The 25,423-nt window shown below is 35.9% G+C and overlaps 1 protein-coding gene across 1 annotated transcript; it reads left to right on the top strand.

Moving 5' to 3' along the window:
• LOC110829127 (uncharacterized) lies at positions 1-21,475 on the top strand. Its single transcript, XM_087353385.1, has 12 exons — positions 1-829; positions 1,673-1,854; positions 2,991-3,066; positions 4,207-4,320; positions 6,584-6,692; positions 9,392-9,459; positions 10,152-10,383; positions 11,282-11,818; positions 15,576-16,853; positions 18,588-18,808; positions 20,249-20,364; positions 20,761-21,475. Exons 1-12 carry the CDS (start codon positions 574-576, stop codon positions 21,010-21,012), a joined length of 3,441 nt encoding a protein of 1,146 aa, XP_087209511.1. The 5' UTR covers positions 1-573; the 3' UTR covers positions 21,013-21,475.
• The last annotated feature ends 3,948 nt before the right edge of the window (positions 21,476-25,423 follow it).

Raw genomic sequence — 25,423 nt, 5'->3', positions numbered from 1 at the left:
GCTTAATTTACACTGTAACATCGTCCAAAAATAAGTCAATGAAGTGCTTAATGGCAGAATTTACCGGAAACGGTTAGCGGCATGTGTGGTTATGTCGATCACCATGCCGGTGTAGGTCACTTTTCTGACTCTTATTACACCTATTCTGAATATCGGACGTATTTATGGTGTATGAAGTTTCGAAGTTAACGTACATCACATGGTCAGTCAGTATACAGAGAGTCATTTTACCAGTTGCAGGTGTTATAGAAGTGTGTGTGTGCAATCATGGCTGTCTAGTGTATGATGGTTATGTAGTAGATGCAATATGTAATATAGTGCGTGTATTACCTGAAGTATATATGAATCCGTGTTCGGAAACTGTAGTATAACTCACTGCATGTTCCTGGGCATTCTGTGCTTGATCAGAGAGTGTAGGATGCTATTCCTTAAAGATGTTATGAAAACAAGCTGTAGTGTGTGTGAAACGAAATGGAGAACTGCAGCACTGTTTGAATTAATTCACATTCATTTGTGCTGTAAGTTGTTTTATTAATGTCTGGTACGTAACAGAAATCTGCACTGTTTAATAAAATGCCTGCGTCTGGCGGAGATCCTGTGACTGCGGCCCTACGCTTGTCTTTGACAGCCAGTCAAGGCCCCGAAGACATTAGTTTAGATAAACGACTTGAATGTTCGACAGCACGTGTTCTTTTAACTCAAATTGAATTTGAACCAATTGGTGACAGCTTGGCAAATGTGATCAGTGACTTAAAGAATAAATACACTGTGCTAAACAGCCAAGACTCAGGCAAAAATGGAGATACATCTTCAACTTCAAACGTTCCAGGTAGTGTAATGGTGACTTGTTGGAATGTGAATTTTATGTACACCTTTTGCTGTCTAAATTTGTTAATGTTCTAATGTCTTGTCCGTAAGGGAATCATATCAGTGATTAAGAGGGTAGAGTTTATTGGTGGTATAAAATAAGAGGTCATTGGTGTAATATTATTGTCAATGCACATGCCCCAACTGACACTAAGATGATTATGCATGGTATGGCTTTTATGAGGGACTAGAGTAAGTTGTCAGTCAGTTGTCTTAGTTCCAGAGTATGAAAGTTTACATGAAACTATTTATGACTGTGGGGTCAGATTAGTGAGCTTAGTCATGTTAGAGACATCTTGTTGCCAAGTGTAAAATGTTCTGACTTTGCAGTAACACTTGGTTGTATCCTTTCTATCATGTATTGGTAGAAGCAGCATTCAGATGTAAAGAAGCTGGATGTGATACTGACCACTATCTGGTGGTTGCAAAAGTTTGGGAGAGACTGTCAGTAAGTGAATAAGTAGTGAAATTTTGTTATTTTTAATTAGTATGCCAATATGCAAAATAATCTATTATTAAAATGTACTTGCACTTTGTTGAAGATCTAAATGTTTCTTTAAACATTGAGTGCCCTTTAACCTGTATTGACCATGTGCTGTGGCTTACAGTTGAAATGCATTGTTCTAGCATGCTGCTGAAATGTTAACCTGAAATTTAAAATCTGGCCTGTAGCCCCACATAAATATGCTGTTGGCATACGATAAAAATTAAAATGTTTCAACTGCTACAAATTTCTACTTTTCCACAGTCTTCTTCATGTTTACTTTGTTATCTGCTGCTGTTATGTATTGTAAATTGTTTTCAGTTAGTAACACTGGCAGTAATGACAGTGAGATTACAAAGCCTGAACCTGACTCCATCTTGCCAGCACCAAAGGTAACATTGTTCCCATCAGAATGTGTGCAGTTGGGCTGGAGAGGAATCCATTGTGTGGGAGCAGGAATGATTAATGTTGGCAACACTTGCTACCTCAATTCGACATTGCAGGTATGTCTCAAAGTACAAAGTAGCTCAATGTGTAGATTGGTTTGAAGTAATTACAGTTATATTTTTAGGCTCATACCCAAATTTGGAATGGAATTTAAGTCAAAAAGACCTGTAGGAAGTTAGATAAGATTGTGGTTAGATCAAGTGAGAAAGGTATAGACAGGACAAGAACAGAAGTGATATACTTAAAACTGTTGGAGGATAGACTGATTGAAAAATTTTCCTCTCAGCTTTTTAGTGTGTTTGCTGACATGGTTATCTGGCTCACGGTCAGAACTGCATGCATCACTGCCCTTGACATTTTCTATCATAATCACATTTCACATACGATTAATACAGAAAAACATGCTGTTTAGCAGCATATTGCACCATATCCACACACACAGAGCCGTATTCAGCACCTAACGTGATGTTTGAAACAGTTGTGTATCAGCCAATCCAAGAATGCTGAGAACACAAACTGTTCCATTGACAGATGCCAGAAGGAAGCTTAAAACTGGGAAGAACTGAAATAGGGTCTTATGGCAGTTGGGGTACATGACACTACCTAAGCCTAGGAAGGCCCTGACCATGATGCTTAAAGTCCCAGGTTTGAGATTAATCCTCTACAAATACCCAGGGACTATATGAAATGTGGTATCTATAGGGAAGCCTTGGCTGTTGCCACCAGATTTACGAATTTGCCATTTGGGCAGATATTTTCTGGAAACAGGCAATTTTCATAAGATTTAAGATACTGTGCATTGTATAAGCACAGGACAACCGACAGATCAGAAGAATGGGGATGCAAAAAAGATCAGCTAATGGCTGTAGTGCTGTGGTTGCTTTGGTGCCCATATACAAACTTACAAACACAGATGCAGCAGCACTGTTGTGTGAATAATTTTAGTGGCAGTTGCTGTTAGCACTGTGCAGTGACTTATTCACTTTCTGTTGGGAGCCAGGAAGAGACTACTGTTACTATATCAGTTAATGCAGTGTACCATGTGATACATTGAAAATCATAGCCACTGGATATTTCAGTTAAAAATACCACGGTTATTTGATTGGTTGAATTATTTACTGTATGAATTCCAGGCTCAGCAATAGGAATTTTGTGTTGGTTTATGTCAGGGTCTGTTTCTACTTGATTTCAGGCCCTGTTCCATGTGCCAGCTTTTGTCAACTGGTTACAGAGTGAAAGCAGCCATCTAAACAACTGCACAGTTACCAGTGAGTATTTTATCTCATACAGCAGGTTGAAGGCATGTTCTGTTGTAATTTAATCTTGTGTTTTCATGCAGATGTCGTGAAAATAGGAGTATATCTTGTGCGCAAATATTTGTCTCCATTTCATTTATCAAAATCCACATTTTGTGTGAGATCCTGATGTTGGTAAAAGTATATGAAGGTGAAATTATCCTTGGTTTTAAATTAAGGCAAGTTGTCAGCTTTGCTCTAGAATGCAACATTTTGAAGGGCCAAGTAAACAAAGAGTGATTGGAATTTAATGATACATATCAGTGCCTGATTTATGGTACTGCTGTTAATTTGTTTGGTAAAAATACAACTGTTATAAAGAATAGTCACTAGTTGAGAAGCTGGTTTAGAAGGAAATGTGAAGGAAATGAAGTATGTGTTCATGTCTTATCACCAGATTGCAGGACAAATTTATAATATAAACACAGGTAATAAGTTTTTCAGAACTGTGGCAAAATTCTATCTAAATTGGGAATAACAGTAACAAGTCAGAATTACAAAGTATAATTTAAGAGCAGATTGCATATAGGGAATGCTTGCTACTAGTCATTTTAAAATATATTAAATGTATATATCTTGCATATTGTTCTGTATGAGTGTGAAAGTTTGTCTCTCACTCCAAGGGAAGAATGTAGAATGTGTCTGAGAATGGGGTACAGAGGAGAATAGTTGTACCTAAGTGAGAGTAATAAAGAATTCTTAAAAATTACATAACTAGGAGTTTCAGACAGTACACTTCATCATATATCATTAGGAATAAATTGTTCTCGGGCTACCAGCCGTGTAAGGTGGCTTAATTAAGAAAACACCATCTCGAAACGCTTCATTAAGCCACCTCACATGGCTGGTAGGCCTAGAAGAATTTATTGTACTTGGTCGCTGTGAAAGCTTCAGATCATACACGATTGGTAGAGCATGTAGGTGTAGGTGGGAGGACAGCATCAATATAGATCTTAAAGATGTGGACTGGAGTCATCTGACTCAGTTATTGTTAGCTTCGCAATAAGGATACAGCTTTATGGAGTTAGTATGTTTGCATTGAATGCAGTATACTTTCATAGTTATGAGTTGTATCTGTCCTTTGTAATGTAATAATGTCATTTATTTTTACAGATGGGGTGATGAATGGAGACTGCATCATTTGTGCGATGAACAAGACTTTTAAGGCATCGCAGACCAAATCAGGCGCTGTAATAAAGCCATTCCTCATTTACAAAAGATTGAAATGTAAGTTTTGTTTTCGGCGTAAGGCAGAAAACATGCCATGAATGGGTGTGAGTAATATTGTGTTATTCATTTAATTTGTTGTTGCTTCATTTATCAGACATGATTCACCTTCTTTATCATCTGTGTTACTTGCTGTTTTTATTTGCTTACTTTTCATGTACAGTGAAACCTCGATGCATCGTTTTCGGCGGGGGTGGGAAATAAAAACGATGAATGCGGGAAAACGATAGATGCGGGAAAGCATTAAAAATTTAAAAAAAAAACAATGTTTCTCTTTCAAAGTTACTTCTTTTTACCAAAAAAGTCTTTAATGGACAACTGGTTTGTCGAAACTTTACGTTTTAGGCCAAACAGAGCCCTTTCCACGTTCAAAATGTTTTCTTCGTCACGTTCACTAATATTATGCGCATAAAAGAACGACTTCACTTTTGCCAATGCAGCGTGTGCTTCGGCAAAACTCGGCAAAGTTTGGGCTCGCATTCGTCGTTTCTCCCTCTTCCTCACCGCTCCCTTCGCGGACTATAACAGGAAAAATGGAAGTACTATTACTGCCGAACTCAACGAAACGTAGCTGTAGAAGACACGATATGAACCAGAAGAATGAAAAAGTTTCGCTCGCCTTTCCTTTGTACTTATAATAAAAGCATTTGTGAAGACATTCACACTGCACATGCCATCTGGCATCGCTGAAATGAAATATGAGTGCACCCAAATTAAAATCGTAAAATTTCTGACAATGGGCACCGCCATTCACTCCAACTATCACCCCTGCACCGCTGACCCCTCATTCCAAAAGAATCTGTGCTGGTTGGGCGATATAACAGGTTACCGCTACTGTGTATTCCAAAAACATTGTGCGTCTTTCGGTATTAATTTATCTCAAAAATCAGCATTTTAAATTCTCAGAAACGATCATTGCGGGAAAATTGTGGGCCGGGACTAAGATTTTTGAACGATCGATGCGATAAAACGATAGTTCGAGGAACGATAGAAGCGGGAAAATGTAACATTATTTTATATGGGATGTATTCGGGACCGAACAAAACGGACGATGCATCCGGGAAAACGATAGTTCCGGGAACGATGGATAGAGGTTTCACTGTATAAGCAAAAATGGTCTTATGATATCTTGTCCATAAGTCTGACCATAGATGTGTCTGCTTTACAATTGATTCTTGTATCAATAGATTGATTATCATGGAACATGGTATGAATATCATGCCACTAGAGATCACGTTGCACTGCAAACTTTTTGGTGGCAGCACTAGCGTCCCTCAATAAAGGGTCTTAAAATTTTGTGTGGTGTTATATTTTAAGCAAAAATGTAGAATATGAAACAATATCAATATGGTGATAACTGGTAAGACATCGAAGTCAGGCATGTGAAAATTTGTATGGCAATAGATCACAGACATATTTTCGCTTTGTGTATTATTTATTTTTGAATTTGAATGTTACTGTCACTGTTACAATTTATCTGACAAAGGAATGCATACAGCCTCTTCATGGACTAATGATTTGTTGTTAATTGTGGTCTTCACCATTGAGAGAACCTCATCTCAGATAATAATTTGTTGCCAGGTGACCTAATCTGATAAGACCTCAAGTGCTCAAGTACTAATGAAAGCAAACATTACCTCCCTTCATGAAAATGTGCTTCCTGCTCAGATAGATGTAACTTATTTAAAGTGAAGGATATCGGAAATGGATAAAGTGAAGATCTGTTTTTAATTCATGAACATACATGTATGTTGGACAGTCTAACTTCAGTCACTTTTCCTCATCAGAGGTTTTCCTTTTGAAACTTGCCTGTAATTATGCTGAGGCCATAGAAATTGAACACTAGCACAGGAAGATCTGAAATTTGTTAGTCTTACTTGAAGAAGTAAAATGCATATCCCTCTCAAAGGGGTAAAGGTTTTCTAAATCTGTTGTTGAGGAAATGAATCTAATTTACATGTTACAGATATTTGCAAGCACCTTGTACATGGCCAGCAAGAGGATGCTCATGAGTTCATGCGATACCTTTTAGAAAGCATGGAGGGAGCCTACCTCACGCGCTACAAGTCACTTTTCCTCATCAGAGGTTTTCCTTTTGAAACTTGCCTGTAATTATGCTGAGGCCATAGAAATTGAACACTAGCACAGGAAGATCTGAAATTTGTTAGTCTTACTTGAAGAAGTAAAATGCATATCCCTCTCAAAGGGGTAAAGGTTTTCTAAATCTGTTGTTGAGGAAATGAATCTAATTTACATGTTACAGATATTTGCAAGCACCTTGTACATGGCCAGCAAGAGGATGCTCATGAGTTCATGCGATACCTTTTAGAAAGCATGGAGGGAGCCTACCTCACGCGCTACAAAGGAAGCAAGTATGTATATCATATTCCTTTTGCAGGCTTTAACCTTAATAATCAAAACCTGATGATGAAGTCAGTTGTGTAGGTGAAAATTCCTTGTTTATGTTTGAGTACTATACTGTTTTCTTATTTTAGTAAGTTTGCTACTAGGCTTTATCCCTTTTGTGGATTTTATAAGTGATAAATATTTTAACTTCATGCCAATTCTGACACATTTACTGCAGATTGAAGTTGATATGTTCAAAGAAAGAGCTTTGCTCTCATGCCAGATGTGGCCAGAAGTTAATAGGAAATATGTCAAGGTACATGAAAATGAGAGAAGACATCATTTAGTACACTAAGGACACAATACAGGATGTGTACAAAGTTAAGTTTGTGTAGAAATTGTTCCATTAACTCTTTTTGTAGGAATTGTTTTCTCTCCTGTCACTTTATCTATGTTACGAGGAAACCCCCTTCCATGGAAATTTCAAAGGAAATATTTCTAGCTACGACTATAGACCCACTTTGTTCAGTTTACTTTTAGAATTGTCATAGTGCGGCGGCCTGCTCACATGCGAGTGTTTGTGTTCCAAAGTGAACATCGAGTGCAGGCAGCTATTTTATCAAGATAATTTATTGGGTGATATCACAAAATTCACAAATAAAAAACTGGATAAAATTATAGAAAATTATTCTAGGCAAAGAGACTGCTTAGAAACTTCAAACAATGAAATCAAAGCTTCAATTGGACTTTTATACAATGTTTTAACATTTTATAAGTCTCTTAATCGTAACTCCATAAATAAATTAAAAGTCAGTAATAGTCTGATTAAGTATTTGCTCAATTGATGGGTTGTGGCGCGGCGCTCACACGTGAGTCGGGACATTCCAATGGTGGACGCAAGCGCTGGAGGGTTAAAGAAACCTGTTTTAAATGCATTTGCATGCTGGTCTTTTGTTAAACTTATCTGTATTATAAACTGATCTGCATTGTCTGATTGTATGTTTCAACACTGGTATCTAAGAGTGACTAATAGTTTTCTAAAAGTTGTTGTTTGTTTGAATGTAGGTACAATGTATATTTATTTTTAAATTTATTTATGATTAATATTTTTCCTTCCCTTTGTAGCACCTGATAGTTTGAAACAAGGTTACAAGAAGGAGTGTGGTATGATGGGGTAGCTCAGTCAGTATAGTGACTGACCACGGACTGGATGACTGGGTTATTTGAATAAAAATTTTCTTGGATATTATCCATCGTCTAGTCAATAAAATATAAAACATAAAACGATGTTTTGGAGATGGGGCTCTATCTCCGTCTTCAGGTTCCTACTCAGTTGGGCCCACTAGATAGAGCTATTCCCTATCTCCAGACAAAGTAAAAAGTGAAAGGCCGGAATACAATAACATCACCACACCATCCATCCGTGTTATTGTATTCCGGCCTTTCACTTTTTACTTTGTCCGGAGATAGGAAATAGCTCTATCTAGTGGGCCCAACTGAGTAGGAACCTGAAGACAGAGATAGAGCCCCATCTCCGAAACGTCGTTTTACGTTTTATATTTTATTGAATAGACGATGGATAATATCCAAGAAAATTTTTATTCAAATGACTCATCACCATCGTGAAGAACTTTTAGATTTGGATGACTGGGGTTTGATCCCCAACAGGGTCAGAGAATTTTTCATCTGGCCTCTGCATGAAGACTGGCTCTGGAGCCCATGTAGCCTCCTATCAAATGGGTACCAGGGTAATTTCCCGGGGATAAAGTGCGGCCAGGGCATGATGCTGACCACTCACTCCTTTCTAGTGCGGAGGTTAAGAATGAGTAGTACCTATAAATTCTCTCCCCTCAACCACCTACATGGCATATAGCTTGACAGCTTTACTTTACTTATTTTATATATCATCTACAGAATTACAATGCAGTACATGAATTTTAAAACATTTATTAATTTAATTTAAGTTAAATGTGCCTGCTTGAAATAAATTATAATAAGTGTAAACATATTGGTTTAAAATTGCACTGTCTTGGTAAAATTCTTGCAACATTGGAATAATTAGATGAACAACTATTTTCATGAAGCAAACTACTTTCTGGACATTATCCATCATCCCAAATTTAATAAAACATGATGCTTAGGAGACTGGAATCTATCTCCATCAGATAAAAACTTACTCTATTGGGCCCATTCGATACATCTAGTCCCTATCTCCAGACAACAGCAGCTATATCGATTGAACCCAACAGAGATAGATTCCAGTCTCTGAAACATCGCGTTTTGTTACATCTGGGATGATGGATAATGTCCAGAAAGTAGTTTGCTTCAACAATGCACCACCATCAGAAACCTTCAGAATTAAGCCATTTGCATCATCATGATTCTTTGGATTTACAGTTCTGTGCTAGTATCTGGCTAGAACTTAAATCCAGACTACTGTTTGAGCACCACCATTAATCAAACATTCACAGTTCACTGAAGCAGTTAGTTTGTATGAGTTATGTAACAAACAACTTGTCAGTGCTGTTGACTTGTTTTATCATTCTGAGTATCCTGTCTTTATGTAATTCCTTTCCAAGGATTATGTTGAAAATGTTCGTATCTGGGCTCTGTTATACTGATGCTAGGCTGATGGGAAGATTTTAAAATAAACTTTATTCTTTTTGTGTGTAATAGATTTGGATGTAATGAATTTAAGTAAGAGTATGTTTTCTTTCTTCCTCAGGCTGGACAGTTACAGCAGGGAAACAACCCCGATAAACCAGATATTTGGTGGTTATATTAGAACAGAAGGTATGGCAAGACCTGAGCAATGATTTAAATTGATATATGTATATTGCTAGTTTTTAAAGAGGAGATTTTCTCTGCAGATACATAACAATACATAAAGAGGATATATTGCTAGAAAGGGGGAATAATGGATGTTGAAATGAGGATGAACATTTTGTTTTAACTGAAGTTTTTCTTTTGTTAATTCAGGATACCTGGTTAGCATAAAGTAAACTTAGAAAGTGTATAAAGTGAAGCTTTTGTGGTGACTGAAGTTGATGAAAGACTCTCGCTACAAGCCTTGTCAGGTGGCTGAATGGTGAATACACCATATCCTGTGCCAACAAAGCAACAGACGGGCCACCAGCAACACCATGCTACTACCTGCCATCCATTGCCAGTTCCCATCGGCGAGCACGCTACAGAGGACCAGTTTGTTACGCATCAGCCCTGAGATTGAGAGCAGAGATGGCTCTCAAAACGTTTGCACAGGATATGGTGTATTCACCATTCAGCCACCTGATGCGGCTTGTAGCCCGAGAGTCTTTCATCAAACTTAGAAAGTGTTGTTTCTCCCTTTATCACAACTGAGTACATTGCTTCCCCACTCAGATAAGAAATATTGTTTGTAAGCACTTTTAATGTTAAGAAGAAATAAACTTGGTGTATTTTACCTTAAATATATAGAGCCTTAAAGCCTTGGTGTGTCATTGCAGTGGCATGCCTGCAGTGTGGGGGTATATCTACAACATTCCAACACTGTCAGGACTTGCTTCTGGATATTCGACGTGCGTCCACATTAGATGATGCTTTAACATCCTACTTCTGCAACGAACGTCTGGATGGGGACGATGCTTATTGCTGTGAGCGATGTAACAAAAAAGTTGCGGCCACAAAGAAGTTTTCTTTGGAAAAACCTCCGCAAGTTTTGTGCATACAATTCAAGAGGTGTGTTATTTTAATTTTAGAAATCATACACTTTTACAACTGAATGTTTTGAAAGGTAAATTAAAAAGTATCAATGAATGAGATTCAAACCTGGGTAGCTTGATTTCTGCACGAGTCAGTCTCAGTGCACTGTGTATTATGTTCTCTAGATTCAGATAACTAAAATCTCTTGGAGGTTTTGTTGAAATATTCAAAGAGAATATTTTCATCTAGTGAAACATTTTCTTGTGTATAGAGAAACCCCACATTTCACAAAGGAAATGCAGTGTGTTCTTTTCTTCATTCCCTTTCAACTTACTGATGTCATAATTAACACTTAACTTTGCAACATTCAGTACAGCCATCTACCAAGAAGTAAATAACTACAACATTTCAAAAGCAATTTCCTGCACTCCTCCAGGCTGATGTGGGAACTGCTTTGTAAAGTAGATAGTGGTTGATGGATACATAATTTTTATGCCATACCACATGAATATGGTGGACATTCATTAAAATGCATTTTCTAGACAATTGCCACGGATCACTCAATATTACTTGCATCCAGCATAACTGATATATATATTTTAATTTCTGTCATGGCTTTACACATAGATGTACAGCTTTCTTTATGTATGGGTTTTGAATGACACAATAATTTGATGTCATTTAGATTTTTTCCATGGTTAACACAACTTTCATATCGTTTGTCTTGTGAAAATTATACCAACAAAATTTGACTCCAAACACTGAAGAGGAAAGCAGTGATTATGGGCATGAAGTTATAGTGTGCCTAATAATAGTAATATGAAATTAGATGCTGGGAATAAATTTGTTGATAAGTGTTTCACAGAAGTTCCCTTTGATGGTTCTTTGCTCTTGCTTGCTTATTTAGTAAGTAACACTCTTTGTTTTCTTACAGGTTCAGCATCTTAGGAGGAAAGATCAACAAACATGTTTCATTTTCCCAAAGACTGGATCTTACAAGGTTTCTTTGTTCTCAGTCAGCTTACCATGGCCCTGTACCACTTACGTATCATCTAGTTGCATTGGTTACACACGTTGGTTCATCAGTCCATTGTGGGCACTATACTGCAGTGGCAGAAACTTCTACTGGTCTTTACTATGAGTTTGATGACAAGTCAGTGCGTCCCATCTCATTGTCAGCAGTTCTAGACACTAATGCGTATATTATGCTGTATGAGTGTGAACCACGTGTGGAACCTAAAATTTCATCATCGTCACAGCAGAGTGTAGCATCTGCTACGGCCACCACAGCAACTTGTGCTGTCAATGGACAGAAATCTGACATGACAGTTCAGGGACAACCTATACATGGACCTGTAGCAATTTCAGTGAATCACAGGAATGGACGTGACATGAATTATGACAAGCAAGGCTCTGATTCAGATTCTAGTGGTAACGTTGGTGCTTTGCCTCTACCACCTACAAAAGATAGGTAAGTATTCCTCTTTCTATGATTTTTATTATTGTGGATATAGACAAATCATTAGTTGTATTGAGGTGTGTGGTTGCAAATATTATTGTCTGAATGAAAAGGGGTTTATACATATTTGTAAGGAAATTGGGCGGTTGTCTGATTGCAGGTGTGTGGGTTGAAATGGAATGTTAGGGATACCACATATTTATCATTCTCCATTATTGCATAAACATATGCTGTGTGCTGTTTATAAAAGTTATTTTCTCGTAGCTTACAGATTGATTTTCAGTATTTATTAAAAAATGAAAGAATAAGTAATTTTACTTGATAATACTACAGTAATAGAGCTCCAATCAAATTGCAGGAATTCCTTCCAGAGGTTGCAGTTTATGATGTCTGTCTTTATATGCTTTTTTAAAGTTTATTGACTGTGTCACAGTAGGGTGCTTCCAAATTGCAGTTAAAGCCTGGCAAGCAGCCGTACATTACAGGGGTCGGTTTAAATCCCCTATTTTCATGGTTAATATGGTTCAAATGTTGCAGTGTTAAAATATGATGGTGTAAAGTAACGTCAAGTACGTTTTGGTGTCTCATACATTTACAACCAATTTTTACATACATCATTATTACATTCCATGGATCCATAAGTTGATGTAGAATAACTTTTAATAATACAATACATGTTATATAGTATGATTCATACTATTATGAAATTTCACAAATGGACAAAGGTTGATATAATTAGTGATTTGTTACAATGCTGCCAACCCTTGTAGACAAATTATGCTACCCTTTTATATTACATGAAGACAAGAAAACCATAATGAACATTTTGACCTCTCTGTGAACATTAGAAACTCATCAGCTGAGTGAAAGGATGTTTAAGTATCTTTCTAATGCTACTTTAAACAGCTATGGCCAGCCCATTTACATGCATTGCTCTAGATTGCCAGATTTCTCCAGTTATTGTTGATAATACACCCATTTCTTTAAATAGGGGCAGGACCCTTATTCTTTCTGAAATCATCCTTTAATCAAACCTCAAACCCAGTACTTTCATAGTTGGCTGCAACTTTGCAAAACAGTCCTTTCCACTCTTTCTTCTTTATTTCACACCATTATAGCAGAACTATGTACAACCCAATATAGTATTTATTTCACTCTTATATTTTTAAGTATTCTTTAGTGGCCTCTTCTGTCAGAACACATCATGCACCATTCATAATCGTAGGACTGCCATGGTGTGGTGACAAGGGACATGCTTAACATGTTGAAGCTAATGTTAGCCTCATTTTACATTATACTTCAAACAAATGGGCTCCCTTTCTTAGATGAACGATTCATTATGATACAAGAATATCTGAAACATCACATATTACTGAATTTATAGTTTTGTTTAACATTTATATTCCAAAGGCAGTTTTATATGGGCAGATGTTTTTCGACATATCAGGCCTCCAAAAACATATCAGTCAGTAGTACTGAAGTTTTCAATGTTTTAATGGGTTATTTGTATATAGCAGTTTAAACACTGAATTTGTGCAGTGGTATTACCAAGTAACAATGAGTTTTGCTGCCTAGGTTTCATTAGTCGCGCCTGCCTTTCTTCGTAGAGTATGCATAGTGTCCATAAGTAGAAGAAATGATTGCACTGACTTCACAACATGCTCACTGCCAGTGGCTGTTGTGTGAAGTCTTCAGGATTTCTGTTCAAAGTGCAAGCTGGTATTACAGTATTTACATTGTTTGTAATTCCCCCCCCCCCCTTCCCCCACTCATCATAAGAGTTCTAGTCTAACAGAACTCATCTGTACTCATTGTGAGGAATGTATGTTGTTGTGAGATTGTTTGCTGGTTGTGATGTAAAATCACTGGATAGACAGTGGTTGCTATTATCATATAAATTTGTGTTATTGTCTAGATAATTAGCAGCCTTATAGCAGTTTACTTTAAGCATGCTCTGGAGATCAGTTCTTTCATTATGTTAGTATATATTTGATTTATATTGCCAGCTTTTCATCTTTAATGATAATAATAATAATAATAAATGTATAATTTTAATTTAGGTTTTATCTTTCAGCAAAATGAGGCCTATTTTGAAACTAGTGTTCTTGAAGTACGTCTGAACTTGTGTCAGTAAATATGTATTGATTAATTATTACAGGTTCTCTGAACAGAGGCTAATGAACAGTAGAAGAAAAATTTCTGCCACTTAAAATTTGTTTAGTTTAAATTTTTACCAAAGTAGGTTGAATGTTTTTTTAAAGTTTAGTTTTATCTGAGATTTCAGTCAGTATGCACATCTTTGCTTGCATGGTTGAAATTTATTGCATGCACATTGTAAATTCTCCAAAGTCCCTTCTGATAGCCTCTGTCACAATCAATTCTGATTTCTTGAAACTCCTAATTGACTGCTTGTATGTATAAGAATGAATTTTGTTTCAGTATTATATTGTAAGTTAAGAAAAAACTAAATTGTAGATATGTAGAATTGATTGGTATTTTTCAGATTAATATGAATATATGATGTAAGATTTGAGGTTTTCACAGCGGTGAGTATGAAGATTTCTGTCTTCTGGGTTGTTGCGCTGTGTAGTCTGGTCGAAGTTAACCAACGTTTCAGTATGACCTCTGAAACGTTGGTTAACATCGACCAGACTATACAGCTCAACAACCCAAAAGACAAATCTTCATGAATATATGAATTTAATAGCAGGATCTTATTGTGAATCCAAACACTGAATTCTGAGCTTGTAAAATTTATTGCTATTGTTGGTATCCCTAATGGAATATTGTTTGTTACCTTGGAGTGTGTGAGGATGGAGCAGCAGGAACAAGTACAGGTACTCCCCAATTTATGTGACAGTCATATTTCAAAAAAAATTTGCAGAGGGTGAAATCGTATGAATCAAAACAGAAAATCCTTTCTCCATTCGTATTCCTGTTCTGCCACCCATACAGTATTCTGCCTCTCCATCCCCCCTGCTGTACTTGATCATCCAACAAGCAATTTACATTAAGGTGAGCACTGTTAATTTAAATCATTCCAAATTAGGTGAGTGCATTAAAATGAAATCACATTTTTGAAACACTCATATAATGAGGAATACCTGTACTGATATTTTGGTGGAGGAGAGCAGTGCATTAGTTGTAATTGATAGCTTACTATTGGGGAGATTGGAATCAAAGGCTGAGGCTGGTAGACAGGATCTTTTTGAACAGTCTAATGACATGATAGCAGGGTGTCTACTTGAGTGAAAGATATGTCTGGATAAAATGTTAACAGATACAGTGAGTTCAGTTTGAATTGCTCTATTATTGCAACTGACCTACTTGTAAAATATGTTTTATTGGTGCACACCATGATTCTGTGAGCAGAAACACTATGGATGGCAAGAAAGGACTTAGGATCCCAGATCACTTGACTATATATATTTTGCCATAGATGTCTAAGAATTCATGAGTTGCACTGTTAAGAAACTAATTGAACTTGTCAGAGAAATCCATTGTAAGAAGGGTTCATCTATCATGGGAACTGATACATTGTAGACTTAATACCCACTGACAGGCAGTAAGATAATAGTAATACTTAAGTACAGTGAATTGTGGCTCAGAACTGACACATAGAACTGATGTCATTACAAAGAATTAAATGAGAACTTTGTTATCCATTGCCATAAAACCAAAACTGTACAAAAAACAACAATTACAAAGATACCTAGGGAGATCCAGAATTTTAGTTTTGATTTCGTAGACACCCTGAATGTTTTTGCAGGGACCGTGTTGTGTTTGGCTTGCACCAGCGGGCTGCATCACCTGCACTACCACGATTAGTGATGCACATAAAGAATGGCAAAATATATCACCCGCCACCTCAGCCTTCTCCTCAACTACAGGAACCAAGTGTGTCAACTGCAGCCAGCTCAACTGCAAGTCTTGTACCATACTGCGAGTCAGGCGAAGATGAATCAAGTTCAGGCGACTCAGAGGCAGCACCACTTTGCTCATTGGATATGCCTAGCCTTGATGAAGAGAACCCTTCCACCCCACACAACAAACCTGTGCTTGTCTGTAAGAAGACTCCAACAAAGAACAACTCAAAAGGGAACTTCAACTCATTTGCAGGAATTCCTACCAGTCGAGAGATGATACCATCATTGACATCTGGTAGCAATCAAAATCCTGCAGCTAATAACAAAAGTCCACAAGCCGAAGACATTTCTGTTCAGAACAGTACTGGCGTTGTGTCACACAATACCAACACCGATCAAGATGAAGGCTGTTCTGTCAGCAAGAGTAGTTCTGTGTTACCTGGTAAAAGCATTTCTGAGAGTTCACTTAGTGGAAATGGTGTAGAAAGTATAGAGTCTCAGGGAGCATGTAATGGCATGCTGGACAACCAAGGAAATGAAGTTAGGCCTACAGTCAGAAGTACAATTCCAAAAGTTAGGCAAAGCATGGACTTGGTTTCCAACAAAGTAGTAACTGACTGCAGTACAACAGTGAATCTCCATGTGAATTTATCTTTTCCTACAATCCGTGGAAAATCTAACACGTGTTGGCAAGTAACAGATTTGTTACTCCACAGTTTATCTGTAGCTCGTGAGAACAGTAGTGGCCGTAATACTGTGGCCAGTTCAACGACAGACTGGGCTGTGTCAGACGTAAGACAAAAGTTTAATCATTCTTCAACAAACATTAATAAACCAGTTGCTCTTAAGTTATCTTGCTCAAACAGTTGTTTAAACACAAGGGTTAATGAGAAGAAGCTGTTAGCAGATGAACCAGATGCCAGTGTAAATACACTCTGGAAATCTTACGTGGACAATGTGGCGCCAAAGTCTACGAGTGAGCAGAATCTTGTTAATGGTGACAGCATAACAATAATATATGAAACGAAGAAACGAAAGTACCTCGATGGTGTCACCAATTGTGAAGAGATGCAATCCTCTCAGAAGAAGAGAAGCAAGAATGTCAGAGATTCCAATATTGAAGAGCACGCGTCAAAACAGGAACGAGAGAAGAAACTAAAGAAGTTAAAGAAACATAAAAAGTGAGTTAAATTATAGTTTAATTTAATAAATCCATCCATAATGTTATGTCACATCATATGCACACCTCCTGTTCCTCTGCCACATTACTAACTTTGTACATTCATAACATTTTCAGCATTAAAAGTGCCAGTTGTAATAATGCTAAGTTCCTCTGCTGATCTAACACTAAGGTGGGATATGCTGCCAGTTGTTTGTGATCTAGTGCTTTACCTATTTTTATATTAATTTTCTCTTACCTTTAGGTATTAGTTTTAGCGATTCTGAAAGTTTTGTATGGAGATAGAACACTTTAATCCTTGTTTACTTAATCTTTGTTACCTGAAAGAAAAGTATTATGTATAGTATTATTGATTACTGTGGAAATTATTGAAGGATTTGTGTCTGAGGGGTGATGGACTTGAGACAATTTGTTCTTGCTTTTTTTACTATACTATTTATTTAAACAGAACTTTAATGATGTTTTTTCTTTCTCAAACAAAAATTATTGTAGTAAAAAAAAGTCAATGTAAATGAATTGTATATGGTCATGTATAAAGTGAAGCTTTCTCACTGACCAAAGTTGATGTGTATGGTCATATTTAAGCACCATGTCATGAAGACTGGGGAGTGGAAATATAGATTCACATGTTTTTAACCTAGACACTAGATAAAGGTGAGTTAACAGCTTCATGTCCCAGCTGCTTTATTCCTGGGGTCAGGTCCCTCAGTATCCATTGGATAAGAGTCTGGGTGGACCCCAGAGCTAGTTTGGATGCGGTGGTAATGAGAGGAATCTCTGCCTAAGCCAGGAATTGAACCTTGTTAATGCAGCCTGTAGCCTAGTCACTATACTGATTGAGCTACCTCAGCTTCTTTATTGGATAGAGCATATGTTTCTTGCCTTATTTGGAACCATGTCTTTGATAGTCTGAACAGGTGGAAACTAGGTATAGTGTGTGGTAATATTGAGGATAATTGTGGTGTGCAGAGAAGAATAAGTATGTGTTTCAATAAACAGAAAATATAACTATAAATTATTTAAGATGACGTATTGGGCATTGGTGACGTATGAGAGTGAATTATAAAGTTCCAGGATTGGTTTCTTGTTGCCATTTGTGTGTAAGGCAGAAAGTCATACCAATCCTATTCAAAGTAGTGTCTTTATGCGTAATGCAGAGTTTGATTTGTGGAATGTATCGATCTAGCTCCGAAGTGGTTCTGTCGGTAAGATTCCTTGTTGTGAAACATGTACCTTTTAAGTGTCCATTGCATGATTTTGCATTTTTATTTATTTATTTATTTTGTGTTCGCTCCATGTTTATTGTGGATATTGAAGAGTTGGCTGTTTATTGACTGTATGATTGCCAGTTTTCAGCAATTTATTTTATGTTGCTTTTTTAAATGGCATTGAGATAAAGAATGAAATTCAGATCTGTTTATGTACCTGCATTTACACTTTGAGACTGTCTTGACAACTGGTAGCATATCATATGCTATTACACATGCATATTTATGAAGTTTACGTGATTGTTAAGGGCACCAATCATGATAGGCTGGTGTGATTTAATATATTATATCATTCTTTTATTGCTGTATGAACCCCTCTTAAATTATTGATAACTGTTTATGGAATTCAGTTTGTATTTTTTCTTTTAGAAACAGATATTAAAGTCATAGTAGAATTAATTTGCTTGACAGTGTTTGATATGTTTTTATTGTTAATGTACTGATAATATGATCGTTGGTTTGAACAGGAGAACAAAGTCTGCAAAGAGTGGCAGTGAGGGGCCTGAAACTGGTGGCAGTGGTGATGGAGGTGGGAAATACGAATGGGTGGAAAAAACTCACGAGACTCTTGGAATTAGTACTTCATATCAGGCGAAGACAAATGGGCTTTGCTGGGATGGGGCTCATAAATTTGATGTTACTACCCACTTGGCTCATCTATCACATCGAGGGTATGGTTCAGCTAGTGGTAAGTCATATGTTCTTACATGCAGAATTTTGTTCTTTATTCTTGTACAACACACACATAACAGTTGTTAAACTTTATTCCTCCACTGTCTTGGGAGCCATGATTTTGAGAATTTATTGTGGATTATTATAGTTTCTGCAACAAGGATTATATCAGTTTCTCCTTTTTTTACCGTATGAGAGGATTTTAGATGGAGATGTACCTGTATAACTCTGCCATGTATTGGTGGCATGTTGAATTACATTCAGATACTGTTTATTAATCTGTGCGACTGTAAATAAAAATAAAAAAGCTGTTTCCATGTTACACTGAATAAATCAGGGCTGTGTAGGAAGACGGGTATAATTTTTGTTTTAGGGATAAGGTTTAATTTGACACCATTGAAGCTAGATTATATCAAATAATTTTAGTTGTGTGCTTCATGTTATGTTGCATATATAGACAGCCTTATTTATTGTATGGCAGCACACGTTGCTGTCAATTGCATTTCCTTCACAGGTTTGGAGTGTCGCATTTTTATGCAACAACATTAACTTTAAATGTACAGCTAATGCTACATTCAGATTTTATGGTGAACGGATGAACAGTTTCCTGTACTTGTACAGCATGTATAATAGTTTTCCTTAGGGTACATTTTAAATATTATCTTGGTGCAAAGATTTGACGTCATCAGATTATAAAACTAGAACAAGACCTACTATTTTCAGTGAAAATCAAGACATTATTGACAAAGTCTTGCATTCGTTTGATTAATAAACGTAAAATGGAAGTTTTAAATATCCAATTAAAAGTTCAACAAAACATGCCATTGTATTTATTAGAGAATAGAAGCCATTATATGCAAAATAAGAAAAACACCAACATGGAAAGCACTGTCAGACAGAAACTAAAGTTGCCCAGTAAAATTAATTAAGTTTCATGGAGGTATACAGTTGAGAAGTTTATAGGAGATGGTTTAAAATTTAGGAAATATGATGTAGCACAGAGGGCAGTATAGTTGAGAACAGAGAAGAACGATGAACTAGACTTTAACAAGAAATAAATTGTATTCTTGTATGAGACATGAATTCACTTGATGTGCACATGCACTTAATAAGTATTGGGAAGATCATAAAAGAGATGATGATGTAAATAATGGTTGTGCTGATCAACATAAGATAATTATGCATGCTGATTCAGAAAGAGGGATTATTTCTGTAGCATATCTGATTTTTAAATCAAGACTGATATCAATTACCAACACAAAATAAATGTCATTCACTTCAAACTAATAAGTCTCCAGCTAGTAAAATTAATTTTATAAAAAGAAATTGTTACGTGGAGGTGATGCCTACACAAACACGTTTCTCACTTGAATTCATATCCATTACAGAGGGCTCTATAGGCTCTTGGTTACAGAAGATTCACTGCAGTTATCAGCTTTTCTGTGTGAAATTTCAGTTACAAATTGGTCTGGTGAACGCAGTCATATGGATAGAGAAGTTCAGCGGGATCGTAGAGAAGACAGAAAGCGGAACTATGACAATGACTACAATGAAGAGTTTGACAGAGGGAGGGTAAGTCACTGAATTGGTTATCTGATTCTTAAGAGTTATCAATGCATTGTCAAAACATGAATGTTATCACGTATTATGTTATTTGTTACAAACTTGGAAGTTGGATATTTTTAGTTCATGTTGAAGTTTTTACTGTAGTTTTTATATGCTGTGTGCTAGCTGCTTCAATGTTAATCAGAGCTCACTGTACATAATTTGTCTGCTTGATGAATCTAGAAGAGCTTTTACATTTTTATTATTTAAATTAAAGAAGTAATATAACAATGCATTGTTCACTGAAAGTTTTAATTAATTGCATTTGTTGTAAAAGCCATTTCTCACAAAACATGTTTAATGTTGTTTGATTGAGTATATAAACTCATGGGCTGCAAATGAATGTGATTCTCGTTTTTTCAGGTGAAGAAAGTTAAGCGCCATCATATAGACTCTCATCATAATAAGATGAAGTTCAATCCTTTCCAAGACTATCATAATTTCAAACGCCAGTGGGGGAATAATAACAGTGATGATTATTACAAGAAGTCCTATTACCATAAAGATTACAACCATTATAATACCTATCGTCCTCTTGCTGGCCGAAACAGTTGTTATCACAGTGGAAGTAAATACCGTAACCACTACAATAAGAAGAAACGGTGGACACGTTGATACTAATGTTTTCATTGGCAGTTATGTAGAGTTTAATTGCAGTTTCATTAAAATTAAATTGGAGTACAAATTTCATGACACTAGAGAAATTTGCGTGTGCTGTGAACAGACTTTTTTCTTTAATGGAATGACTACTGAACTTGTCAGATCTTTAACAAGTTTTTGCAGCATAATGTATTAGTGGATACCAGGTGATTTTTCCCCCTTTCTTTTCTTCAAATCATCATTTGCTGTCACATTCTGTGTGTGTGTTCAGTGTCCAAGAAAAAGAGCTGCTCAGTTGATTGCTAAAACGTTGTTGCAGTTTCATAGAAGGAGGCAGTTGAAGTATACTAAATTATAAAAGACTCTGTGGATATTTCTATATATTTATATGTATACTGAGGGAGGTCATGTGCAAGTGAACTCTGGTTGATTGATGTTTAGAACTCATAATAACATTCAATTAAATGTATTAAATATATTTACTTTTATTATTCCTTTTCTCTATATGGTAAAGGAGGTAATTGTAATCTCTGGTACAAATGTGAAATTATTAGTGCTTAGTGCACATAATGAATTTCATTAGTTATTTGTAGATACTTGTTTATCTACAGGATCCAATCATCATGGACTTAACACCCACGGGTGGTGCTGTTATGTTATTAAATAATATCTAATCAGAAACTGTGAATATTACTGAATAATATCAGTGATTTCCAAATCACCAGTCTGCAGAATGTAGTGATTGTGTAAAGATGTTGAAGCAGTGCAGTGTCTTCTGCTCCTGTTCTCAACTTATATGCTGTGGACAAACGAATTGTTTTTATCACTAATGAAAATGTTGATTTTTTCACCTTGAGGACAGCTCTTTTTTAATTTTATACTGGATGAATCATGTATCATGAAAAATAATAGTAATATGCAAGAAGACTTTTTGTGTTCTACTGAATTAAAGTGAAACGGTCTAATTCCAAACAAAATTATTTGATTTTTGTAAACATGGTTCGTGATACCTGGATCAGGATTAAGGTGCATACGTGTGTGTGTGTGTGTGTAGGTCATTGGGGGGGGGGAATCTTTATTTATTTTGGTTGTATGAACAAATGGTAGTTCAGGAATGGTGGTCATAACAGGATGCCCACATATCATTATACTTCCTCATTTTTAACACAAATATTGTATGATATTTTCCTAAGCATCTGTATTTGCTGCTGTTGTCCATTAGTGTGGTAATTCAGAGTGGTGTGTTACAGAGATTTCTGGATCCTGCAGTGAAGCACAAGGAACTTTAAGACCCATTTCATGAGCTGGCAGATACTGAAATGTATATAATTATTTATGTATAACTGTCAGACAATTTAATTACACATTTTCATAATCTCTGTGGATCTTATTGCATACAAGTGGAATAGATGAAGTCAGCATGTAATGTTTTGAACTTATGAAAACAGTAAAGGATTCTGATGGGGGAAGATAAAGCTCTCTATGTTCTCTTACTTTGGTGATCAGGATGTGATAGGCAAACTTTTGTCTTGTGAATGAATGTTCAAAATTATGTGAATGGTATATCCTGTATATTTTAAAGATTTGCCCTTCATACATTAGGAAAACAATGCTTGTTTCAAAATTTAATAAGTGTGGCAGCCTTTGTTAGTAAAATAAGAAAATCTTTAGGTTGCACATTGTTGGCTGAGATGATTAGGTAGAATTTAGCCTTTCAGTTTTCAAGCTAAAGCATGATGAATATTTTATTATGGCTTAAAATTCAAACTGAATTTGATGTATTTATGGTATACTGCATGACAAACCATTGCTGGATCACTGATTATACACATTTGCTCATGATGTAGCAACAGATAATTTTGGCAGTTTCTTGTACACAAGCACATTTTATATAAATAATATGATAAAGCACTTTTCAGATCTGTTCTGCACTGCTTTGTGGACATGTATCCATTCTGCTGCAGCAGCCGATTCACAGGTAACATTCTTCCAAAAAGAAATGCCACTATTTAGTGTAATAAATCAGTAGGAATGTTTTCTGTTTCTGCCATTCTGGATATCTCAGTTTCTGAAACAAAGCAGGCAAAATTTCCTGGATTACATTTTAATTTACAAGAATGCAATTTTACATGTGTAACCACATAATTCCATGTGTTAATTCTTTTATTTTAACCATATTTTTGTGTACATATCTTATAGCATATTTTAGCTTTGCAACACATTAGGCATCAAAATTCAGTTGTACATATTTGATTTTGCTGTGCTCATTTATGTTACTCTACAAGGTTGGACAATTATGCTGTGGTTATGTTGAAGAATAATCCATCATCAAATTTAAGTCTAAGCATAATGCAGTAGGACATTAGTGAAAGTGCATGTTTATGTCAATTGATAAAATAGAAATCATAACAATATGTTCTTTTTTATGCATATTAATGGCTTATAAGCTATTTAATTGTCAAAGAAAACAAACTGAGTTGAGAAAATCTGTTGCACGTTATTTCTTAGCACTACATTTTATTGTTGCTACATTGTATATTACAATTCATTACATGCCATTTCCCATAGGTGAAACAACTTGAAGATTTTAATTATAACTAGGTGCTCACAAAACATGTGGATTGAAAAAGGTATGTTTTGAAAACAAAAGGCATACACTTCCTTGGATATCTTCAGGCAATGTTTATATTTGCTTATGCATGCCCATATTTCACAGGATTGATCATATTGTCACAAGTGTAGAGAACACCAAACGATAGGGTTGTTGACTGTCCCAGACACTGGGAAAGAGATATTGCACATGCTGCTTTGGTAATAAAAATTTGGTTTGAAGATGTTATGTATTTTTTCACTAACTTAAATTGGCATTCATCTTTTGGGAAGAGATTCAAAAGCTCTTGAAGTAATGGGAGGGAGGGGGGATCTTGAAGGATATTTTTGAGAAGTGTGATACAAGTTGTAAGTGCAGTTTACTTCAGTATGTAACATGAGTTTCAAGGAACTACTTTAGCAATATTGTATTCACTGAAATTTTGTTGAGATTGTAATGGTGCCATTAATAGTGAGTACAATAATTCATAACATTTTCCATAAGTTTTAAGTTAAAATATTATTTCAATGATCCACACAGATTGGGCAATATCACTCATTGTAAGCTACATGTATGTTAGTGAGAGTGTAACTGATCTGCTGGCCTTAGAAGACCGTGCATTTGATGTGAAAAAGGTTAAATAAATATAGTTCTTATACCTCCAGCCAATAGCATGGTTACCCAATGTTACAGGTTCAAAGTGTTTTCCAAGGATTGACTAGCATATTTTTATTTTCTAATACATTGAGTTATTACCAGTTATTCTTTATAAAAAAGCAAATTTGTAACTCAGTATGCAAATATAACTTAAAAAGTCCATTTTGTAAATTCTTTCCCTAATTCTGATAGTCTTTCTTCAACATTGTATTTATCCTGCAGTTCAGTAGGGAGCAATACGAAATACACAACTGTATTACTATTTCCACCAGAACCAGCATAATATAATAGAAATTTGCTCACAAATGCATTAAGTCTACCAGAGTGAAAGTTGTGAGAGAATACATTTTATTTTCCCTTGTTTTGCACAAATTTCATATATATGTTGGAATCTTGTATTTAATTCATACTTTGTGACAAAGTAACATGTGTTCACATATTATTGTGGTTGGTGGGTTTGAGGTAATCTCTACTACTACTACTACTATGGCATAACAGCCCAAAATTGAGCCCTAGCCTCCTCGAGGTAATCTCTCACTTGTTATAATAAATATGTGAACTGCTATATGGAAATACAACTTTTGCTTTCAGATTTTTACATATTGTAATATTTGGTTTTTGCACGTAGCAGACAAAGGGTAAAATTAGGTTATGTGATACCATCTCTACAAAACCCATCTGCACAGGATTTTATAAATCATCACCACAGTTTATATATTACACAGAACATGTTTCAACTAGTACCTGCAATCATCAGGTGCTTTCAATAAACAGTCGGTTAACATATATAAAACTTGTTCACATGTTAAGATAGTACTGGAGTCGTGGAACTACTCATTGCTGTAAATACCCAAGATGTTTTAACACTTTGGTGTTTTATGAATACAGTGCACACTTCTGAAATAATTGCAGTTTGTTGCTGTAACAGTGATCATAAGTCCAAAAGTGTTCTTTTTATTTGTATTCTAATGTTTATGGACTATTTGCAGCAACAATTCATTATAAAATAGTGTATGATTCCAGTGTCATTTTAAGATGTGAATTTGCTGTTTGTGTTAAAAGTGACTATCGCTTATGACTCCATGACCTGCTAATCAAATGTCTGCAGATGGTGGAATTTCATGGTACATGCCTGTGCACCTAGCAGTTAGATATAGTGGGAATCACTGATCTTTCCTA

Source organism: Zootermopsis nevadensis, unplaced genomic scaffold (assembly GCF_977971745.1).
Source record: "Zootermopsis nevadensis isolate Lab colony 2312 unplaced genomic scaffold, Znev_1.0 Znev_ptg000022l, whole genome shotgun sequence".
NCBI lineage: Eukaryota > Metazoa > Arthropoda > Insecta > Blattodea > Termopsidae > Zootermopsis > Zootermopsis nevadensis.
The sequence above is the reverse complement of the archived record's forward strand: the minus strand, read 5'-3'. Positions and strand labels throughout refer to the sequence as shown.

What these genes read in the sequence shown, in the direction of transcription:
- LOC110829127 (XM_087353385.1), top strand. Translation starts at nt 574, where the DNA reads ATGCCTGCGTCTGGCGGAGATCCTGTGACTGCGGCCCTACGCTTGTCT. An exon ending in TTCAACTTCAAACGTTCCAG is followed by an intron (nt 830 to 1,672) that starts GTAGTGTAATGG and finishes AATTGTTTTCAG; the next exon opens with TTAGTAACACTGGCAGTAAT. An exon ending in AAGAGTTTGACAGAGGGAGG is followed by an intron (nt 20,365 to 20,760) that starts GTAAGTCACTGA and finishes TCGTTTTTTCAG; the next exon opens with GTGAAGAAAGTTAAGCGCCA.